The sequence below is a fragment of the Hyperolius riggenbachi genome, chromosome 10, assembly GCF_040937935.1.
Source record: "Hyperolius riggenbachi isolate aHypRig1 chromosome 10, aHypRig1.pri, whole genome shotgun sequence".
NCBI classification, from domain to species: domain Eukaryota; kingdom Metazoa; phylum Chordata; class Amphibia; order Anura; family Hyperoliidae; genus Hyperolius; species Hyperolius riggenbachi.
This window is the reverse complement of record NC_090655.1, coordinates 91664912-91687526: the sequence shown is the minus strand read 5'-3', so window position 1 is coordinate 91687526 and position 22615 is coordinate 91664912. Positions and strand designations below refer to the sequence as shown.

The window sequence follows — 22615 nt, the reverse complement described above, 5'->3', positions numbered from 1 at the left end:
CTGCAGTGGCCAGTTTAGTAAAAATGGGCAGGTCTTTAGGTGGGTTTAACACTGCGGTCCTTAAGAGGTTAAATACGGTAATAAAATAAAATAATAATAAAAAAAATAATATTTTTGGTATTCATTCATTTCTTTACCCCATTCATTTTTGGTCACAGAGCCTCCATTGTACTCACAAAAGAAGGTGCAGAATATTAAAACTTTACCTTCTAGCAATAGGTTCTAACAGATAGGTCATAGCATCTGAACTCATAGTTATGGCAATAACGGAATACCAAGAGTTGCTAGCAAAGGAATGCACCTTTGGACACCTCCAAAGCCTCTGGAAAGGATTTGGCCCAAAAAACACCAGAAAATCCAGAGATGTAAAATCACAGTAAATCAGTGCACTTTAACACATGTATAAACAGTCTGTTATAATCATACTCAGATAAACATTTAGATAATTTCTCTAAACAGTAGCCAGTGTTAATCTAAACAGCAGGGTCGACAGTTGGAGCTCATATATAAAACACTACAGGTAGTCCCCGGTTAACGAACGAGATAGGGACTGTAGGTTTGTTCTTAACCTGAATCTGTTCTTAAGTCAGGACAATGTGCTTTTTTTCTCCCCTGTACCTCCTCTGTGCCCCCCCCTGGGCCTATAGTGCCCCCCCCCCCCCCCCCCCCCCTCTGTATCACCTCTGCCCTCTTTGCCTGCTTGTACAAATGCTTTGCATTTTTTAAAATTGATTTTCTCAAAAACTACAAGTCCAATTTGAAATTTTTTTTGGGCTTGTTCCCATGGAAACACTGAATCCATGCCTTTCATATCGGTGGGTCGTTCGTAAGTCGGGGACTACCTGTATTAGTAATCCATAAGCAGCTTCACTCAGGAAAGCAGCAGCAGGAAGATGACACAAACTGGACTATTAGATATTTATGAATGGTTCTCTTCAGATAGGCCTAGACACCTCAGAGCAGATTGTTAGGCCAACATAACAGTTTTTGTCTCTAGTCCAAACTGCACCTACGTTACATAAGACCCTGGGAGGCCTGATTATGTGAAAGTCACAATTCACAGGAATCGGTCACTCAAAGCTGGCCCTGTGAATCTTCAGGGGCTGCAATGCAGGAAGATGATAAAACATACCGATAAACTGGATTCACTATCAGCTGGTCACTGTAGTAATAAAGTAGTTTGCTTACAGTTCCTTCAGATAAGGCAGAATGAAGCAGCCATGTGAAGTAGTCTGTCACACTCCTCTTCAGAAAGGATGCAGTCACTGGTCACTGTGGCGACAGAATTCCACCTCACAAACAGCTCAGCTCTGTGTATGGTTCTGTGTAATCCAATCAGATTTCCATCCAGTTCTCTCCCCAGAACTTCTAACACATTCCTTTATTCCAGGACTGACGGGAATCAGCTGATGCGGAATAAGGGCTGGTTCACACTTTAAGGCTTCCAGATCGGATCCATGTCAAGCGGATCTGATTTTCTGAAAAACTGATCTGTGCGACACGGATCTGATCTGGATGTAGGGCATGTTCTGCTCCATTCCGCGTCAATTGTGTCGGCATGTACACATCTCTGCTTACCTTTCTTGCTGCCACTGCTCGTCCTGCCGCCCGTTCCACCAGTCGGTCCCTTCCACAGCCTGGAGGCCAGCAGAAGCATGGCTCTCCATAGGCTGCAACAGGCCAATTCTGTCTAGTAACAGGGAACATTTTCATTGGTTCAGCATGAACCAATGAGAATTCTCTCTGTAGCTGAGGATTCCCATTGGTCTATTGCAGCCCCATGGAGAATCCCCATGGTTCTGTCGGCCTCCGGGCTCTTCAGAATGACCCGAGCGGCAGTGATGGGTGGCAGGGTGCTGGAGTATGATGTCACAACGGCGATGGGAATGTGGCTGAAACGGGCGACGCAGATGCGGCGAATAGCCTAGTGAGAACGGACAGTGTCCGTTCTCATAGGCTTGCATTGGACACGTTTTCCCGTCCAGTCAGGGAAAAAGTGTCTAATCCGAACTATCCGCTACATTTTGCCTTCCATGCCACACCAATCTGGGTGCAATCCATGTTTCTGCCCGAGTGGAAGCGGATCATATTTTTAACATAGGATCTGCTTCCTATGTTTTTGCAGAGCTGCTACGGATACATTTTTAATACAAGTGTGAACCGGCCTTAAGTGTGCTTTCTGGTTGCTTGAGAATCAATGTTATAAATAGGCCTAGCTAATACAGTACTATACCCCACTCTATATACATACCATGAGCTTTGCATTAAATGTTAAAATACAGTAATTGAAATTACATTAAAGAGGAACTTCAGTGAAAATAATGTAATAAAAAAGGACTTTATTTTTACAAAAAGTATGTATAAATGATTTAGTCAGTGTTTGCCCATTGTAAAATCTTTCCTCTCCCTGATTTACATTCTGACATTTATCACATGGTGACATTTTTACTGCTGGCAGGTGAAGTCAGTTGAAGGAGATGCTGCTCGCTTTTTTGCAAGTTGGAAGCACCTGCAAACAGCGGTTATTTCCTACAATGCAACAAGGCTCCCCCAGTGTGATATCCAGCACCATGGTCCTGACATCACACTGTGGAGTGGGTTTCACTACAACATCAGCCATACAGAAGTTGGCTTTCAGTACTGTGAGTACTGCCGGTGATTTGTACTGTTTGGTTGCGACTGCTGGTTAGTTGAGTTCCAGATAACTGGGACTCTACTGTAGCTGTGTTTGTATAACAGCAAGTTATACTTTATACAGTGTTTTGTGTGCAGCCTATCTTGTTCATCTATCTATGATGTGGACCAGTGCACTGTCATTTATGTGTAGCTGCAGGAAAGTTATATGCAAGAGATCTGCTTCTTCTGTGGACATTATCCATTGTCCTCAGTTTTCTTCTGTTATGTGAAATTGTTACAACGTCTCCATGGTTTTCATTTTTTAACTAAAACGGTAGGATCCAGTATCGCAATTAAAATAATCTGTGTTTTGCATACAGGTTGGACTCCTTGTGCAACCTCCAACCAGTGGTGGTCCAATCTCCACTGCTGTACTTCCTGGTGATCCAGCCTACCCTGCTGCACTTCCTAGTGACCCAGACCCCCCTCCTGTAAGTAGTAAACCTGTACTGTTACTGTATATGTAATACAAAGAAAGCACACATTTGGGCGCTCAAAATAGATGTATTGGTAGATAAGGATAGCAATTCAGAGCAAAATAAACACTGTCAGCAACAGTTTAGTAAAATACAGCTGCAATAAACATCCAGTATAAAGACTTTTATTTACAGAATTGCAGATACATTTCTGAAGGTTTCACTACTAAACTTTATGCTGGTGTTGCACCCTGACAAAGGGGAACTGCAAATAAGGACTCTCAGTCATAATACATCCTCTGCCTCATGTCTACTGAGAATTTATTCAAACAAAATAATCTGCACAGCAAAAAAGATTTTCAACATATACCGGTAACTGTTTCACAATAACTCTCAGTTTTTGTCCATGTATCGGCCATACAAAAGTGCTAGGACAGAGCATTTCTTCATGAATAGGTAACTTTTCTGCCTGATCTTTTTAACAACATACATTCACTGTGACACATGGATCCAGCATGGCTCACTACAGGTAGTCACTAAACCAGGGCCGGATTTACAGCTGAGGAGCCTATAGGCACAGAAGTTCTGGCGCCCTAAACTCCGCCCCTCAGTACAACAACCCCACCACCACCTAATTCTTATGAAACAAAATGCTCATGCTATAAACAACAATAATATGGTAGGACATTAGACTAGGACTATAGTAGGATTCGATTTTGAGCTCTGAGGACAGTCAGTGACATGACTCTGTACTCTGTAAAGTGCTGCAGAAGATGTCAGTGCTATATAAATGTGTAATAATAATATGGTAGGACATTAGACCATGACTATGGTAGGATTAGATAGTGAGCTCCTCTGAGGACTGTCAGTGACATGACTATGTACTCTGTAATGTGCTGCAGGAGATGTCAGTGCTATATAAATACATAATAATAATATGGTAGGACATTAGACCATGACTATGGTAGGATTAGATTGTGAATTCCTCTAAGGAAAGTTAGTGACATGAATATGTACTCTGTACAGTGCTGCAGAGGATGTCAGTGCTATATAAATACATAATAATAATATGGTAGGACATAAGATTATGAATATGGTGGGTATTATAGTGTGAACTTCTCTGGGGATGGTCAGTGACATAACTATGTACTCTGTAAAGTGCTGCAGAAGGTGTCAGTAATATATACATATATTATAATATGGTAGGACATTAGACTATGACTATGTTAGACTATGGTAGGGATTTCACTGTGTGCTACCATGCGGACATTCAGTGACATGACTATGTACTCTGTAAAGTGCTGCAGAAGATGTCAGTGCTATATTAATACATAATTATATGGCAGGACTTCTATGACTACTATGGTAGGGTTAGACTGTAAGTGTCTCTGAGGCCAGTCAGTAACATGTATTCTGTAAAGTACTTGATGCCTGCTTAGTTTGCATCTTGACATGTCCTCAATAAAGGCTATCTTCAACTGATGAGTGCGGACCTTCTCCTGTGTGTTGTACAATTGGTCTTGCTCACCAGGCCGGACACTGCAGTTGGAGTGGGCGAGTGGAGCGGTGTTCACCCTGTTCCTGCATATTCTGTAAAGTGCTGTAGAAGATTTTGATGCTTCATATATAATTCTTAATAAAAATGAGCTAGGACAGTAGACTAACTACGGTAGGAACTACATGGTGGGCACACGGGCATGGGTGACACATACAAAAGGTGGGCACGGAGGGGGGATGGCATGCAGGGAAGCAGAGGGGATGGGCACTTGAGGGACACTCAGGTGTGGGAACGTGCAGGACGCACATGGGGTGGGCATGCAGAGGACACACAGAGGGTGGACACGTGTTGAGCATGTGAGGAACGCACATGGGGTGGGCATGCAGAGGATGCACATGGGGTGGGCATGCAGAGAGGACGCACATGGGGTGGGCATGCAGAGGACGCACATGGGGTGGGCATGCAGAGAGGACGCACATGGGGTGGGCATGCAGAGGACGCACATGGGGTGGGCATGCAGAGAGGACGCACATGGGGTGGGCATGCAGAGGACGCACATGGGGTGGGCATGCAGAGGACGCACATGGGGTGGGCATGCAGAGGACGCACATGGGGTGGGCATGCAGAGGACGCACATGGGGTGGGCATGCAGAGGACGCACATGGGGTGGGCATGCAGAGGACGCACATGGGGTGGGCATGCAGAGGACGCACATGGGGTGGGCATGCAGAGGACGCACATGGGGTGGGCATGCAGAGGACGCACATGGGGTGGGCATGCAGAGAGGACGCACATGGGGTGGGCATGCAGAGGATGCACATGGGGTGGGCATGCAGAGGACGCACATGGGGTGGGCATGCAGAGGACGCACATGGGGTGGGCATGCAGAGAGGACGCACATGGGGTGGGCATGCAGAGGATGCACATGGGGTGGGCATGCAGAGGACGCACATGGGGTGGGCATGCAGAGGACGCACATGGGGTGGGCATGCAGAGGACGCACATGGGGTGGGAATGTAAGGGGCACAAAGATGGTGGGCAGTGGAGGACACACAGAGGGTAGGCACCAAGATTGACAGAGTGTTGGAGTATACTAGTAAAAGAGAGAGAGAGAGAGAGAGAGTAATGGCAAACGACAAGAGGCCATACATGATACATTACCTCCTCCCTCACTGTCATTGCTCTGGACTGGCAGCTGTCTGGCTGTCTCTGTGTGCACACTGCTGCTTCTGACTATGCTGCATCCTCTCCGTGTCTCTTTCAGGCTGGCAGGCTTCAGTTTCTGTTCACAGCGTGTGACAGGCTGCTCACTGTGCACAGCTAAGTGCCCGCCCGGGTTTCTGCTCTCCCCCTCCTTCTTGGGCTCCCTGTGCTCAGGATGTGATGCAGTGATCCTCACTCCTCTGAAGGATCAAATTCCGCGCCACAGCCGTCCATGTGGGATGCACAGCTAAGCTGTCACAGTCAGCTTCGTGGAGGAATGGAGAAGGCGGTGCTCTAGTACGGCTCTGCCGCTTGATTCGTCCTCCATCTCCTCTTCTCCCGATTCTCCCCCTCCTTCAGGGCTCTGGGGCTGGGCGCACCAGTGCAGGCTAATTTCGCTGTGCAACTTGCTGCCAGTGATGCTATGCCCGCCCGCCTCGCCTTGGCTGCCCACGTTGTTTCTCAAACTCCCAGCTCTCCCGGCCGCCTATGCACGCAGCTGTTTGCAGCGCTGCGTGAAGGCATGGAAACGGCGGCCGGTGGGCGGGGAGAGCGGCGTAATGAACTATTGTCATTATTACACGCCCGCTGCCCGCCCCTCACACCTCACTGTAGATGCGGCCCCGCTGTATTATCATGTAAATAAGTACATGAGCGGCCGCTATTGCATATTCACTATTTTAAATTTAAAGGGGACATCAAAGAAATGCCGCCTTTGACCAATTAGGCGCCTGTAGGCACGTGCCTAGTGTGCCTTATGGTAAATCCGGCCCTGCACTAAACACATATGTGGCTGCACACTAGCTCAAATGCATTAATAATAAACACATTATTCAGGGCTGGTTCTAGACTTTTTGCTGCCTGAGGCAAACTGGTGAGGATGCTCCCCCCCCCTCCCGATTTGGAATGATCCCACAGCACCCAACAATTTACTCTGCTTTATTTAATGTTCTTGCATGACATGCTGCAGCTCAATACAACACAATAACACACTGGCTGGCTGTGAGTCAGTGCCACCTCCTCCCTTCTGCTGTGCAAGTCAAATAAAACACTACTGCTCTCCTGCCTCCCCCTCCTCACTCACTGTCCGACTCCTCACACAGCACAGCAAGCTGCTTTTCCCTAATGATGACCGCTTCATGCTTTCGCACGGGCGTAACAATAGGGGATGCATCTATGCTCTCGCGGGGGGGCCCATTCAGGGCAGTTTTTGGGGGCTGGAGGGGTCGCAGCACGAGGGGAGAGCTTGGTGGCACGTCGGTGGAGAGGGGGGACGGTCCCCCCCTCCCTCACCTTGGGTTCTCCCCTCTGCGCTCCCCTCCAGCATTGAATAAAGTGTATGCAGGCGGCGGGGCAGCGGCAGATACATACCTTCCGTGCGCTCCAGCGCAGATGTTTCCTCCTCTAGTGTCTGACGCGACTTTCTGTTTATACAGGAAATCGCGTCAGAACTCAGAAGCTAGAGAGAGGAACATTCATGGAACGCACGGAAGGTATGTATCTGCCGCTGCCCCGCCGCCTGCATAACCACTATTAAATGCTGGAGGGGAGAGCCCGCGGTGAGGGAGGGGCGGGACCACCCCCCCTCTCCACCGAAGTGCCACCAAACTCTCCCCTCATGCTGTGACCCCTCCAGGCCCCCAAAAACGGTCCTGAGCGGGCCCCAGGGGGGAGGGGGGGCCGCTCAGAGTTTCTGCAGGGGGGCCCGGCGATTCCTAGTTACGCCCCTGCGCGTTCGCTTCTCCTCCTATTCTGACTGCATGCTGTTAGTGTAAGCACAGTACAAACATGCTGCCCCTGTAATCTCTGCGCCTGAAGCAAATGTTTCACCTTGCTTCATGAGAGAACTAGCCCTGACATTATTACTACACAACTGTGAGTTATAAGGCTTCATATAAACAGAAAACACATATAGGCCTAGTTCACACTACAAGATGCAATTGCTAACCTCTTAGCGATTGCAATTTTGCAAAATGATTTCCAGAGCGATTTTTTAAGAAAAATCGCTCTAAAAACGGTACAGGCAGCATGTTTTCGATTAATGTAAAAATCAAAATGCTAAGGTGAGAACACCCTCATAGGGTGACACTGCTGTAGTGCTTTGCTGATCACTGGGGATCGTCAGCTGAGCGCAATCGCTCATAGAGCTTGATTCACTAAACCGTGATAACTCACATTTCACACCTTATCAACGATATCACACCTTATCAAAGATATCACACCTTATCAACGATATCACACCTTATCAACGATATCACACCTTATCAAAGATATCACACCTTATCAAAGTTAACACTCCTTATCAAAGTAGCATAGCGAGCGCTACAAACCCGCAGGGGCTCAGGCCAGGACACATGCCATTGCCAATTAGCAGGCATAAGTTTGTAGTGCTTGCCATGCTACTCTGATAAGGCGTGTTAACTTTGATAAGGTGTGATAACTTTGATAAGGTGTGATATTGTTGATAAGGTGTGATATTTGATTTATCATGGTTTAGTGACTCAAACCCATTGTGTGAACCAGCCCTAAGTGACAGCTGTGAGACCTGATATTCTCTTATGCAAATCACTGAATGGGTCGTTGCTTACAGAGTGCCTCTTCAGCAAACCTCAGCCTGCATGGCCGTGGCCCACCTCCCAATCGGCAGCCTCCAATCAGGATGCAGCTGCCAAGCTGGTGGCATGCCGTCGCCACGCAGGTGGGCATGCACAGAGCCTTGGCAGCGATTTGAAAAACAAAATTGCCGGGGCCTGTTTTGACAGAGAGGCAGAGTGGTCACCTGCCAGGATGGATGACATCAGGATAGGTGAGTATTTCACCTCGCAACCTCCCCAATCCTCCATCATGCAGACAGAGCCTGTCATTACAGGTGCTGTCTATTTTCACTTTAGGCACTCTTATAAAATCTAACACATATAGCACTGCTCAGTTTAAAGTGACACTGAGGTGAAAAAAAACATACATAGAACTGTATGTGTAGTACAGATCATTAATAGAACATTAGTAGCAAAGAAAAGAGTCTCATATTTTCATTTTTAGTTATATGTCTGTTTTTCTATAACATTGCATCATTCGCTAATATTTGCAGTTTATAAATTGCACTCTGTATTTTAGACTGGGAAACAGAGCAGAGCTAATGACCCTTTGAACTTCCTGGAAGAAAACCCTTATACAAACAAGAAACAGTGAGAGACAGGTTGCGATAAGTGCTTCAGAAAATAGCATTGCTCTCTGACTAAATTAGTCAGAGAATTCAGAGAAGCTCTTTTGCATGGATAACAACTGAAGTTTCTTAACCCTTCCTGTACTGGGAACAATATGAGACTTGTATCTGTGCTGTTAATTTTCTATTTCTCATGCTAGGTACACACTATGATATTTTCTGTTAGATTTTCTGTGAGATCGACTATTTCCAACATGTCCGATCTGATTTCCAATCGATTTCCGATTGTTTTCCCATCGATCTCTGAGTGTTTTGCATTCACTTCTATTGGAAAACAATCGGAAATTGATTGGAAATGTTGGAAATAATTGATATGACAGTAAATCTGTAGGAAAATCTCATTGTGTGTACCTAGCCTTAGCTGTACTACATATACAAATCATTATCTCATAAGTTTATTTTCACTTCCAATTCCCTTTAAGCAAAGTAAACATCTGCTTCACAAACATTTAACATCTTTATAAATCGTTCATGGAGCGTACAGTTAGCTGTCTAGTAGCCGCTTAAAGTGAATGTTTACCGTTTCAAAAAAGAAAAAGTCAGATACTCACCTAAGGAGAGGGAAGGCTCAGTCCTAATGAGCCTTCCCTCTCCTCTCCCGGTGCCCGGTCCCGCGCAGGATCCCCCGTGGCAGTATTCGACCAGTTCGGTCAAATACTGCCACTTCCGCATGCCTTCGGGAGCTTTCGGAAGCCTTCGGGAGCACTCGGGCTCCCGAGGACGGGGCCGCTCCATACTACGCATGCGCGAGCGCCCTCTATGACGCGCTCGCGCGTACGTAGTATGGAGCGGCCCGTCCTCTGAAGTCCCTGCGGCGGCGGACGCGAACGGGGGAGCCAGCGCAGCACCGAGGGCACCGGGAGAGGAGAGGGAAGGCTCATTAGGACCGAGCCTTCCCTCTCCTTAGGTGAGTATCTGACTTTTTTTTTTTATAGCGGCACCCATTGGCTTTAATTCACTTTTAGTCTTAAAACATGGATAATATACCTGAATAAGGGGAATTGCAAATAACCACTCTTAGAGCTACTTCACACTAGGTCCGGAAACGTATCCGTGGCTCCGTTTTTAAAACCTAATCAAAACCGGAGCCACGGATAGCAATGTTAAAAATAGCAGCTGTCTCTACCCAACAAAAAAACGGATGCGTCTGTGTGTGTGGGGACCCGTTTTTAAAACCGTCCCGGAAGATCCGGATCTGCTCCATTTTCCCGCAACGGATCTGGAACTTGATACATGCAGGGGTAGTGGCAGGCTATGGAAAAACGGATCCCCCCTCTACACAGGCAGATTTGGACACAGAAACGGATCCGTTTCTGTGTCACAGCCTGTTGGGAGAGAGGGGGCCACCATGCTGGAGGGGTATAGCAGCCAGGACAGGAGTGGCAGTGATCAGCGAGAGGGGATGTCCCCCCCTCACCTGGGTCCCCTGTCCCCGCTACCCCCTCCAGTTACATGCCGCAAAAATGTAATGTATAGCAGCAGGGAGCTCACCTCCTTCTCCTACTACTTCCTCCGCTCGCCGTGTCAGTGCCTGCAATGCTGCCCTTTATACAGCATTGCAGGCAGTGACGCGGCAAGCAGAGGAAGTAGAAGGTAAACTTCCCGTTCGCCATTGCTATACATTACATTTTTGCGGCATATAGCTGGAGGGGGTGGCGGGGACGAAGAACCCAGGTGAGGGGGGGGGGGGGCTCCCCGCTGACCGCTGCCACCCTCGTCCTGCCTGCTACACTCTCAACCAAAAAAAAAAAAAAACGGATCAAAAATGTATGCTGCAAAAAAGGCAGCATTGATCCGAGGACTGTAGTCCTGGCAGTTTCCTGTCTGTGAACCTAGTTGTATTGTGGGAAATAGCTGTTTACATCTGTGTCCAACTGCCAAAAAAGCAAGCAGCTACTTCCACTGACATCACCTGCCAGCAGTAAAAATGTCACCATGTGATAAATGTCAGAATGTAAATCAGGGAGAGGAAAGATTTTACAATGGGAAAACACTGACTAAATCATTTATACATAATTATTATAAAAAACGAAGCACTTTTTTATTACATTATTTTCACTCTTTAAAGGAAAGGTCCGAGCTAATTAACAAAAAAAAGATATACTAACCCAGGCTTCCTCCAACCCCTGGCAGTTGTCCTGTGCCCTTGCTGCAGCTCTGCTTCCAGTCGGTGGACCAGTGTCCCCTCCGGTGCAGATGCATGTAGTGCAGCATCTGTACCCCCACCTTAGCAAACAGCGTGGCCAGCATTTAATCAGTGTGGCAAGTATCTATTGCAAATAGAGAACAGTTGATACCAGGCCTTAGTTTAAATAAACCAAGACCACCTCCTGGCCAGCTGGATTGAAGCCAGCATAAATCTCCATGATTAGAAATTTATAGCAATCAGCCTCACATGCACTTATATAATGTATATAATAATTCCTATATTTATATAACGCTTTTCGCCAGTCGGACTCAAAGCACTTGCAAGGCAGCAACTATAGCGCATTCAGTAGGCAGTAGCAGTGTTAGGGAGTCTCGCCCAAGAAACTCCTTACTGAGCAGTCACAGGTTGAATGTAAAATGCAGGTGCTCATTTAATTATGGCCTTAGGTGTGTGTCTGTATATTAAATTAACCTCCTGAGCGTTACTCCACTCAGGAGGTTTTTCAGCTAGAATCCCCCAGGAAGATTCTAAAATATTGAATGCCCCCACAAGCTTTAGCTAGCACTAGGCTAGCTAGCATAAGTAACCAGCACCCTCCGATCGCCGCCAATCCCCGATCCAGCCACTTATCACATTACCCCACCTGGCTCAAGCAATCGGCACTGCCTCCCCGCACAGCTCTGGTCTCTCTATGGGGAGGATTGTACATGACGTCATGACATCATGCGCAGGCCCAATCCTCTCCATAGAGAAACCGGAGCTGTGCGGGGAGGCAGTGCCGATTACTGGAGCCAGGTGGGGTAATGTATTAAGTGGCTGGAGCGGGGATTGACAGCTATCGGAGGGTGCTGGATACTTATGCTAGCTAGCCTAGTGCTAGCTAAAGCTTGTGGGGGCATTACATCTATTAGAATCAGTGTCGGGCATACTGCTCAGGAGGTTAATGTTGCTTTTCTTGCTTAAAAGGCATATGTTGACACCCAAGTATATGCTTTACAGTTTAAAATTAGAGTGCTTAAAGTTATCTTTAACTATTTGACATTCCTGGACGTGAAACTCACGTCCAGGAAGCCATGTGCGCTCCTGCGCGTCCACGCGGCCGATCGCGCGCGTGCACGCGCGCTCCCGGCCGGCGGTTTGTTGGCCAGTGAATCGGGCAACGGTGCCCGATCACTGATTCCTCTCCCCCGCAGAAAAAGCTACGCTTTTTCTGCTTCCTATGTCGCTCTAAGCGTACGTGGTACGCTTAGAGTGACGTCACTGTAAACAACTCATGGCTGCCATCTTGTGGCCAAAAAGTAAACTACATCTAAATGTTAAATAAAAATAAAAATACACATATATTTACAAAAAAAAAAAAAACAATTTCAATCCCACCCTCCCAAAAATACCCACATAAAATGTTTAATTAAAAAAAACAAAAAAACATTACAATAAAAAAAAAAAAAAACACAAATATTTACCTAAGGGTCTAAACTTTTTAAATATCTATGTAAAGATGAAAGATTTCTTTTTTTTTTATTATTATAAGCTTGTAAATAGTGATGAATGCAAAACGGAAAAAATGCACTTTTATTTCTAAATAAAATATTGTCGCCATACATTGTGATAGGGACATAATTTAAATGGTGTAATTACCGGGACAAATGGGCATATACAATACGTGGGTTTTAATTATGGAGGCATGTATTATTTTAAAACTATAATTGCCGAAAAGTGAGAAATAATGATTTGTTTCCGTTTTTTTCTTATTCTTCCTTTTAAAATGCATTTACAGTAAAGTGGCTCTTAGTAAAATGTACCCCCCAAAGAAAGCCTAATTGGTGGCGGAAAAAACAAGATATAGATCAGTTCATTGTGATAAGTAGTAATAAAGTTATAGGCTAATGAATGGGAGGTGAACATTGTTCGGATGCATGAAGCGAAAAACGACTGAATGCGAACTGGTTAAAGCAATAATTGTTTCTAAGAAGACTTAAAGCGATCCCGAGCAGAAGTTTGTGATCAAAATGAGATACTCCTCTTAAAGGGAACCAGAGACGAAGCACCCTTGTGTATTTTACCATATATATCAGTAAGAACATTAGAGAAAACACTTACCATGCTCTCTGTTTCATCCTCACTGCTAAAAGTGTCTGTTATCAGCTGTGATAAGAATCCCGGACTGAGCAATCAGTCTGGCTTTGCAGGGAATAATTATAGCTGAGTCATTATAGCAGAGCCACAAGGGGGCAGGCTCCAGAGAAGACAGACTCAGCTATAATCTTTCCGTAGCAAAGCTAGACTGAGTGCTCAAACAGAGAACAATGAAACAAAGAGCAGATTAGGTGTTTACTAGAGATGGGCCGAACGGTTCGTCGGCGAACGGTTCCAGGCAAACTTTGGTGGTTCGCGTTCGCCTGGATCAGGCGAACTTTTGTGGAAGTTCGATTCGCCCCGTAATGCACTATGAGGGTCAACTTTGACCCTCTGCATCACAGTCAGCAGGCACATTGTAGCCATTCAGGCTACACTAAGCCCTGGAGCCCCACCACCCCCTTATATAAGGCAGGTTTGCCGGCCATTACACTCACTTGTGTGCCTGCTAGAGACAGACTAGGGACAGCTGCTGCACTTGTTCTCCTAGGGAAAGATTAGTTAGGCTCTTGGCTTGCTCCTGGCTGATTGTTATTGCTAAAATAGCACCCCTCAACAGCTCTTTTGAGAGCTAATGTTTTCCAGATGTGGTTTTTTTGTGTGTGTTGCTCACTGACATTATACAGCCCTATCTGTTGCAGCTGGACCTTGGTAATTGTTATTACTGTGCCAGCCAGGCACTGCCTAACTATCTATACTGGGACACCTACCTATGCCTACCTAACTACTGGGGCGCCTACTTACCTATACGGGGACACCTACCTACCTACCTATACTAGGGGACCTACCTATGCCTACCTACCTATACTGGGTCTCCTACCTATGCCTAGCTAACTACTGGGTCTCCTACCTATGTCTAGCTAACTACTGAGGCACCTACCTATGCCTACCTACCTATACTGGGACTCCTACCTATGCCTACCTACCTATACTGGGACTCCTACCTATGCCTAGCTAACTACTGGGACACCTACCTATCTATACTGGGACTCCTACCTATGCCTACCTACCTATACTGGGACTCCTACCTATGCCTAGCTAACTACTGAGGCACCTACCTATGCCTACCTACACTTGGACTCCTACCTATGCCTACCTACCTATACCTACCTATACTGGGACTCCTACCTACATACAAGAAGATAATAAGGTTGTTGCTTCATTGTGGACAGACCAAATTTGATCAGCTGGACAGTCACTGTTGTTCTATCATTGAGCTACCACAGCCCGGTGACCATATGGGCTGGAAAACTGCCACGGCCTAGCCATGTTGCACATCAGTCCAGCACGGCCGTCACTACGCAAACAGCTGTTTGCGGTGCGTTACACAGTGAGTTTGGGGTGTCAGTGTGAAGCAGAACTCTAATTAAACTCCCTGATTGATGTATACACATGCAAGATTTTTTAAAGCACTTTAGGCCTGCAATTTAGCATTCAAGGGGCCTGATTCACAAAGCGGTGCAAACACTTTGCACGCCTGTGAAAAGCCCTTTATCACGCCTAAACTTAGTTTAGGCGTGATCTGAAGGAATTCGCGCGAACTCCCGCGCGCAAAGTTTTGCGCGCGCAGCGCACCGTGCTTCGCGCGAAGTGCCCATTAAGCCCTATGGGACTTTGCGCAAAACTTTGCGCGCGGGAGCTTCGCGCGAGTTAGAGCACAAAGCGGTGATAAGTTTGCTAGTGCAAAGGTTATCACGCCTAAAGTCTTTTAGGCGTGATAACTGAGTTATCACCGCTTTGTGAATCAGGCCCAATTTCTGCCCTTAAAGGAATACTATCGATGTATGCATTTATTTTTAAATGCTGTATGTTGTAGCACACATTAGGACAAGTACTAGGAGCAATTTGATTCCTCACACAGCTGTTCCTCTCAGCTGTAAAATCCTCCGTCAGTTTTGGCGTCAGTTTTGGATACAAAATGTATCTAAATATTGAGGGCTCCCAGAGGGCTAGACCATGTCTCTGCACAGGGGAGTTGCTATCAACTCCTCAGTTTATAGTTTAATTATCACCTTGCTGAAAGAATCTTATTGATATGGTGGTAAGGGGTTAAAGATTCTTGCAATGTGTGTTTATTATCTTTGCTTCTCTTGACTGATAAATATACTAATAATGCTAATTGTAGACAGTGGTCTGCCCCTCTCAGCAGCTTGTAAAGTGGATGCAGCCTGGAGTGAATCACCACAAGCAGGCAGCCAGGCAACCAGTCTGAGTGTAAACAAAGACTAGTGTTATAGCTAGTTATATTCCAGCAATATTACAGCTCAATTAGTTACCTGTTACCACCTCAGCTCAGCCTATTTCTCCTCATGTCTGCTGCATGCTGTGAGTGACACAGTGAAATATATTTGTGAGCTGTGTGACAGAGTAACCAAGCAGCTCAGGGTGACCCAAACTACTATGAGCTGTGTGAGAAATGAATTTTTAAGCAGGGATAGCAGGAGAGAGACCTGGGTGAATAAATAAAGTGCCCCTAGCACTAGTGGTAATGTGTACACTAATATAGAGTATTAAAAAAAAAGTTGTTTCAATCGATAGTATTCCTTTAAAAAGCTGCTTTGCGTCACATCCAGATTTTTTCCCGGGACTTTGGGCATGTATCGCACTCCGCTATGCCCCCCTCCAGGTGTTAGACCCCTTGAAACATCTTTTCCATCACTTTTGTGGCCAGCATCATTTTTTCAATTTTTCAAAGTTTGTATCCCCATTGAAGTCTAACGCGGTTCGCAAACTTTTCCGCGAACCGAACCTTCCACGAAGGTTCAGGAACCTAAAATCGGAGGTTCGGCCCATCTCTAGTGTTTACTGTCATGTTCCCACTGATTTATAAGGTAAAATACAAGAGGGTGCTTCATCTCTGGTTCTCTTTAAGAGAGGGAAGCCTCAGTATTCTATTGAGGCTTCCCTCAAGATTAGCAACAAGGCATTGTCACTAATCATATCGGGGCCGCGCTCTTACCCGTCTTGCAGCATGGCCAGGCAGTAGACACGCAAGCTTGGCCGCACATGCGCAGTACCATGGAGCTTGCAGTTTTGGCTTACTGCGGATGTGCAAGCAGGCTCACACGGCTACTGTGTTGCCACGCTGCAAGAAGAGGAGCTGCCTTGTCGCTAATCTTTTGGGGGGCCGTGCTCAGCAATGGGGGACATTAGAATACAGAGGAAAGCCTCAATAGGATCCTGAGGCTTCCCTCTCTTAAGGTAAGTATTTAAATTGAACCAGAGATGGTTCACTAGCACTAATTTATACTTACCTGGGGCCTCCTCCAGCCCCATAAGTACCTTGGCCTCCCTCACCGTCCTCCTTGGCCCTCCGTTAAGCCGGTGCTATGACTTCCAGTAAGCTTGGGCAGTCATGGCCTTTTGCACACCTCCGTTCTGGCACTATGACTCTCGATAATCCGGTCAGTCGCCACCAGTCAAGGCCTTCTGCACAGTACTACTGCGCAGGTGCACAACGCTCCAGGGGACAGGAGTACGACGAGGGATGCGAGCGCGGCTGAGCCGCACATGTGCAGAAGGCTGCTACTGCCCAGGCTTACTGGAAGTCATAGTGGCTTAATGGAGGGCCGAGGAGGACGTGAGGGAGGCCAAGGTACTTATGGGGCTGGAGGAAGCACCAGATAAGTATAATTTAGCGCTTTCCCCAGGGCTCATTAAGTGGGCGGGCCGCCCGGCTGCTTTGAGATCCCGCCCGCCTACCTTGCTAAGGCTGATGATGTCACGCATGCAGAGCGTTCCATTGCCTGCTATAAATCGAGTGCTCAGCTCTCCCTATACTCTGCAGGAGCGTGCCTGTGTGACCTGCTTGAACAGTGATTGGCTGGGTGGGTTGTAAGGGGGCAGGGCTGGTTAACTGTCGGTCACCGATTGGCTGGGCGGGTTGTGAGGGGCAGGGCTGGTTAACTGTCTGTCACCGCCATTACGGAAAGCCTCTTCTATGCCCTGCTTTGCTGGCTGCTTGTGTCTGTTAGCTTGCAAGCAGCTCAGCTAGCAGAGGCAGCCGCCAGGTACAAATACAAACAGAGCGCAGGGAAACTAGTCCTGTCCCTGTGTTACTTGAGGCTGGGAGAGAGCCTGAAGCTGCAGACACTCTATCACCCCCTCCCCCGAGCGATCGTATCCACACAGCGTCTCTCCTGTGCCCTGGCTGCATGCATCTTCTTCAGCTCCAGATACAGTGCACGGCAATGAGTTCTGACGCCCCGCCCTCTGTTTCCCGGCTGCTTCTCTATCTCTACACAATACAAGCTTCTCTGAAGCATGCCGTGCTGGTGATGTTCAGTACTGAGCGGACCTCTGCTAATGCACTTCTTATCTGATATAGCGCAGAGTCTGCAGAGAGTACACGGAGCTTTCAAGGGTCTGGTAAACAAATAAACAATAAGCAATGTAGATTAGCTGACTTGCTGGGGATGGAGGCTGCTGCTGAATGCTGTCTCTCATCTGCCTGCTTGCTTAGTTGCCCATAAAATGTAAGTGCCCATACATTACTTGATTTTAGCAACTGGCAGATTTAATATAAGTGATTTATTCTGTCAGAGGTCAGTCGTGAAAAGTTTGCCTAGGACAGTAAAAAATACAAATCCAGCCCTGGCTGTACTAGTTGGGCAAAGTCTGTGAAAAGTTGCTGCTGCAAAAATAGTAAAAATGGAACATAGATCCAGTGTTGAGGGTATGTGTAGGTGGCTTGAAAGGACAGTGTGTGGGGGTGATTCTTGCAGAGTTCACATGCATGTAATTTCATATGGATGTTATTTGCTGCTGGGGTCGAGGGGTATTGCAGATAATTTACTATGATACTGACCCCTGTTTACTATCTGCAATACCGCTTGACCCCAGCAGCAAATAACCATATGAAAAGAAAAATCACCCCCTTTATGAAATGCAACAAACACCCCTGTATGAAATGTGAAATTACTCCCCCCCCCCCCATATTAAATGCAATAATCACCCCTGTATGAAATGCAACTATAACACCCATATTCAGTGTTCTCTCCAGGCTCTTTTTTAGACGGGTGCATCACCTAACTAAGTTGGCTGAGCAACCGGCTGTCATCAGCTCACCTCCTCATCCTCTTCTTATGCTGTAGGTAGAGTTGCACCTGCCCCGCATTCCCCCTTGCACCCCACCCGGCTACTTTTCCATGCCACCCGGCTGGAAAAAAAATCCTGGGGAGAACACTGACTGGTTTACTTTAATTTTGTAATCCGGCTTCATTTTGTAAAGAAATCATTTCAATATACTGTACAGTACTAAAAAAAATTGTAAAATATGTTGAAACGTGTTTTTTTCCCTTCCCCTAGAGACCTACACTTCCTGAGCATCTTCAAGGTAAGACTATAGTCATTTATGGGCACAAGCAGGTTGAGCAGAAAGCTAGGGCTTTGCTGGACTTCACAAGATTGTCTGTAGGAATATATCACATAGTGCCTTTGCCTTCTTCCTTCTCCACATGATGCACGCTGCCCATACTAGAAGCTTTTCCCAACCTGATGATGCAGCCATGTAGGGATATTCTGAGCGACCACATTATCAGATTGAACAAGCCCCTAATACAGACAGCAGGCACCATGCAGGGAAGGAAGGAGGCTGAAGCTCTGTGCTAGGACTGCTGGAACCATGGCACCGAGGATCAGATATGTCCACCTCCCAGCGAGCTGCACTGTTGTCACTCAGTCTCTGTGTTCTGTCTGACATTATGGAGGAGTGGGAGGCAGACAATTGGGGCACACTGGCCGAGGTTTGAGGCACTAGCCCCAAACCCTTTGGCCTAACAATGCCACTGGAATATTGTAAGGGGCTCAAAGGGACCACAAAACCTTCTTACTAGAAAAAAAAGCTATTCTAAATATTCATTTGCCTTCTTAAATTGGAAAGGTATTTTAAAAATTTTGGTCTTAAAGTACTGTAAATGGGAACTTAAAAAGAAAAATCAAGCATATTTTTTCCCAAGGAGAGGGAAGGCTCTGTGTCCTATGGAGCCCTCTCGCTCTTTTCACTGTCCCTGCATTCCAGTGCTGGCTCCTGAAGACTTCAGAAGCCTCCCGTAGCAAGGGGACCGTGAAAGGAGAGGGAAGGCTCTATAGGACCCAGAGCCTTCCCTCTCCTTAGGTAAGTATCCAGTTGTTTTTTTAAAAAAAACTTTTAAGGTTCCCATTAGCTTTATGTCAGAAAAAAAGATCTGCTATGGTGTATGTATTATTGCACTGCTGGTGAGCTGGACGCAGGGTGAGCCACTCAAATCCCTGGCGGGGATAAATACTATTCCCCCTCCAAGCTGTAGCAACTCTAAGGGAGATGTATATCGGGGTCTAGGAATCGACAGATCCCAGAGTTACTCTTGCACGGAGCATAGTGCTGGTGCTATGACGGCTCCCAGCTTTGTGGCTGAGCACCGGCCGTCAAAATGACCTGCTTTGCTGCCATGATGCATCACTATTGATTATGCAAACCCTCCTTTTTTGAACCTAAGAGCCAGAAACACATCGCTGTAGTCAGGCCTGGATTTACCTCACATGAGTCTAGAGGCACAGATGTCCTGGCAACTTAGACTTCTCCCTCCATAAACGTACAAACTCCCACCAAACTGCACCACAAGTGTTCTGGTCGCCCATCTCTCACTTCTTCCTTACTTTCCTTGCCCATCATAGGTAGCTACAGGTGCCCCTTAGTATTAGGTAGCCAGAAGTACTCTCAATATTAAGTAGCTAGAGGTACCCCCAAGTATTAGGTAGCTAGAGGAACTACAGTATTAAGTATCTAGAGGTGCCCCTTACTGAAGGGAGATCTCATCAGTGGAATGCTGAGAGCTGGGTGAGCAACCTCTCATTTATGGTCTCATCAGGACTCTGCATAGGGAAGAACGGAGGGAGGTGCTCGAGGAGGGGATTGAGCTGCCTTTCCATCATCAGGCGCCTGGAAGCACATGCCTACAGTGCCTTATAGTATATACGGACCTGGCTATAGTGCAAAGTATGCGTACTTACATTAATTTTACAGCAATTCTATAAAAATAATCAGTTGTCCCGGAAGATTGAAAGCTTTTTTGTTGTTTTGTGAAATCTGATTTCCCGTTTTTATTCGATAAAAGAAGATCGGGAGCGTTGGATTTTTCTGATCAATTTTTATGAAAATTGAAATGTACAGACCCAAGCATTTTTTGCTGAGTTTTCAAATTATTTTTTTTTTAAATTGGGGAAAATTGAACATACAGTATGTGTGTGGTACATTGGTCAGATTTTTTAAATGTTACAATCAGGCAGAAAAATTGATTGCAATTCTTGTATTAAAAAAAATATTCAAAAAATTGTATGATGCGTTGCCATCTTTATGCTTGCACAAAACTTTGGTAACACAAAAATGTACCCCCTAACTAATTAACGCATGGATTTGCTTATGAGGCAAAATGTTTGAATGTGGTTTCGAGCATCATATACTAAATTGAGAAAAGGGAGACCGAGAGCCCAATATAGTGTAGTATGTTGTATAAATAGAGAAAAATGTTAAAAGTAAGTATTATACTTACAAACCTGGGTTGCTCTAAGGCAACCACTGTATACGCAGGTGGGGAGATTAAGCCTGACCCCACTCAGGACTAAGATGTCGCTCTCTGTAGATAGGAAAAGAGGGTATATCACCCTTCCACCAAGGGTGGACAACTTAATATGCAAGGATACAGAGGCGCCAGTAGGATAAAACAAGATAAAAGGTTTAAAACGGTTTAGGTGGCGGTGGTGGACCGTCCACACACAAACAGACAAAAAATCGCTGTTGATTGTAGAAAAAAAATTCACAATTTATTCACATACTCCTACATAAAAGTGCAACGCGTTTCACGGGCAAACATCCCGCTTCATCAGGCAATAAACGAACGGAGTATCTCACTGCATATACTAAATTGTTTGTGATATTGCACAATAAAAATTGTGCACAATAGTTGCACAAACAAATTTTGCTAGTGCAGCAACCCTTTCTGTCTACAGGGCCATCATTACTTTGATATGGTTTGATAAGTTTTTGCTGTCTGTATACTGAAGACATATTTACTAAATGTACGGTATATGTATTTAATTTTAGACCTGAACCTTGACAATCTTCTTAATGACATGGCTTCAAAAATGGAGATGGATGAAGTTCTTAGAGTGGCCAGAAGAACATTAAATCTGGCAGGTGTTGAAGAAACTCGTGGTGTCTACAGAGATAATCCGACTGAAGTAAAATACCAGTTGCTGTATAAATGGTATACAGAAAATGGACGCAAAGGAGCATTTAGTTTTCTTTTTGAGCAGTGTTCTAATCTCACCAGAGAAAATCTATTAAAATTAGTGAGACAAGAACAAACTGGACTGTAACTTTTTGGTTTGTCATGGCTAATGATATGCAGTATTATCAGGTCTTCCCACAATTTGTTCTTTAGAACTTGCAAGGTTGTATTTACCACTGTTATTAGGCCCAAGTGGTAATCAGGCAGCTCTGGTAACTGGTGGGTTTTGTTGTAGACTTGTGTGACCATCTTTGGGCTTTTTGTCTTCCTCCTGACTTCTAGAGATGGTTGTGTCTTGGAGGACTCATGGAGAAGCATGTGATGAGCTTGGTCAGGTGATAGATATGTAAGTCTCTGATTTGCTAGGTCATGAGCATGTGCTAAAGCAGGATGTGATCACAGCAAATCAGATCTTTGCAAATCTATCAGCTGATCAAACACATCACATGTTTCTCCATGAGTTCTCGTAGACCGACCATCACTACTGACCTCTTGTTATAGAATAGTAATGTTCAGTGGAGACCTTATTTGGCTTCTAGTATTGACATATTTACAAAGCTGAAAAAATGTCACACTGTGGCTGATGTTATCTTGATGCCAAGGATGCATTTTATTTTTATGTCTGAGGATTATTTTAAATGTACATTGTACTTGTCCAGAATTTCACATTTGATCTGCTGTTATAATCTGTAAATACTTCCTGTTTTGTGCCAAAATTAAATACATTTAAGGACCTATTTTTTGAAAGTAGTAGAGGACTGCTGATTGGAGTGTTGCACCACACTGCTGCACATTGCACTGGAGCCTTATACAAACACCTAACAAAAAATGCATCATACAACACTGCCACCTTTTGCCCTTCTTTCTGCTTACCCCTGATTGGTTTGTTTGGATATGGCTGACCAATGAGAGAGTGGAAGAATATTCCCCCCCGCCTCCCCCAAAGCAGACCTGAACTCAGAACTACCTCTCTGCTCTAAAAGATACACAACGGCATAATTACCTTTAAAGAAAAACATTTCTTTGTTACAGATGATACAAATCCTG

At 45.7% G+C, this 22615-nt stretch overlaps 1 protein-coding gene across 3 annotated transcripts in view; it reads left to right on the top strand.

Moving 5' to 3' along the window:
• FAS (Fas cell surface death receptor) overlaps positions 1 to 22305 on the top strand; it is a 73574-nt gene extending 51269 nt beyond the window's left edge. For all 3 annotated transcript variants that reach the window (XM_068255054.1, XM_068255056.1, XM_068255055.1), the window contains 3 exons: positions 2997 to 3107; positions 18609 to 18636; positions 21382 to 22305. In XM_068255054.1, the coding sequence (XP_068111155.1) occupies positions 2997 to 3107; positions 18609 to 18636; positions 21382 to 21656 (414 nt within the window). In that variant the 3' untranslated portion in view covers positions 21657 to 22305. The remainder of the gene's footprint in view (positions 1 to 2996; positions 3108 to 18608; positions 18637 to 21381) is intronic.
• Positions 22306 to 22615: the final 310 nt, after the last annotated feature.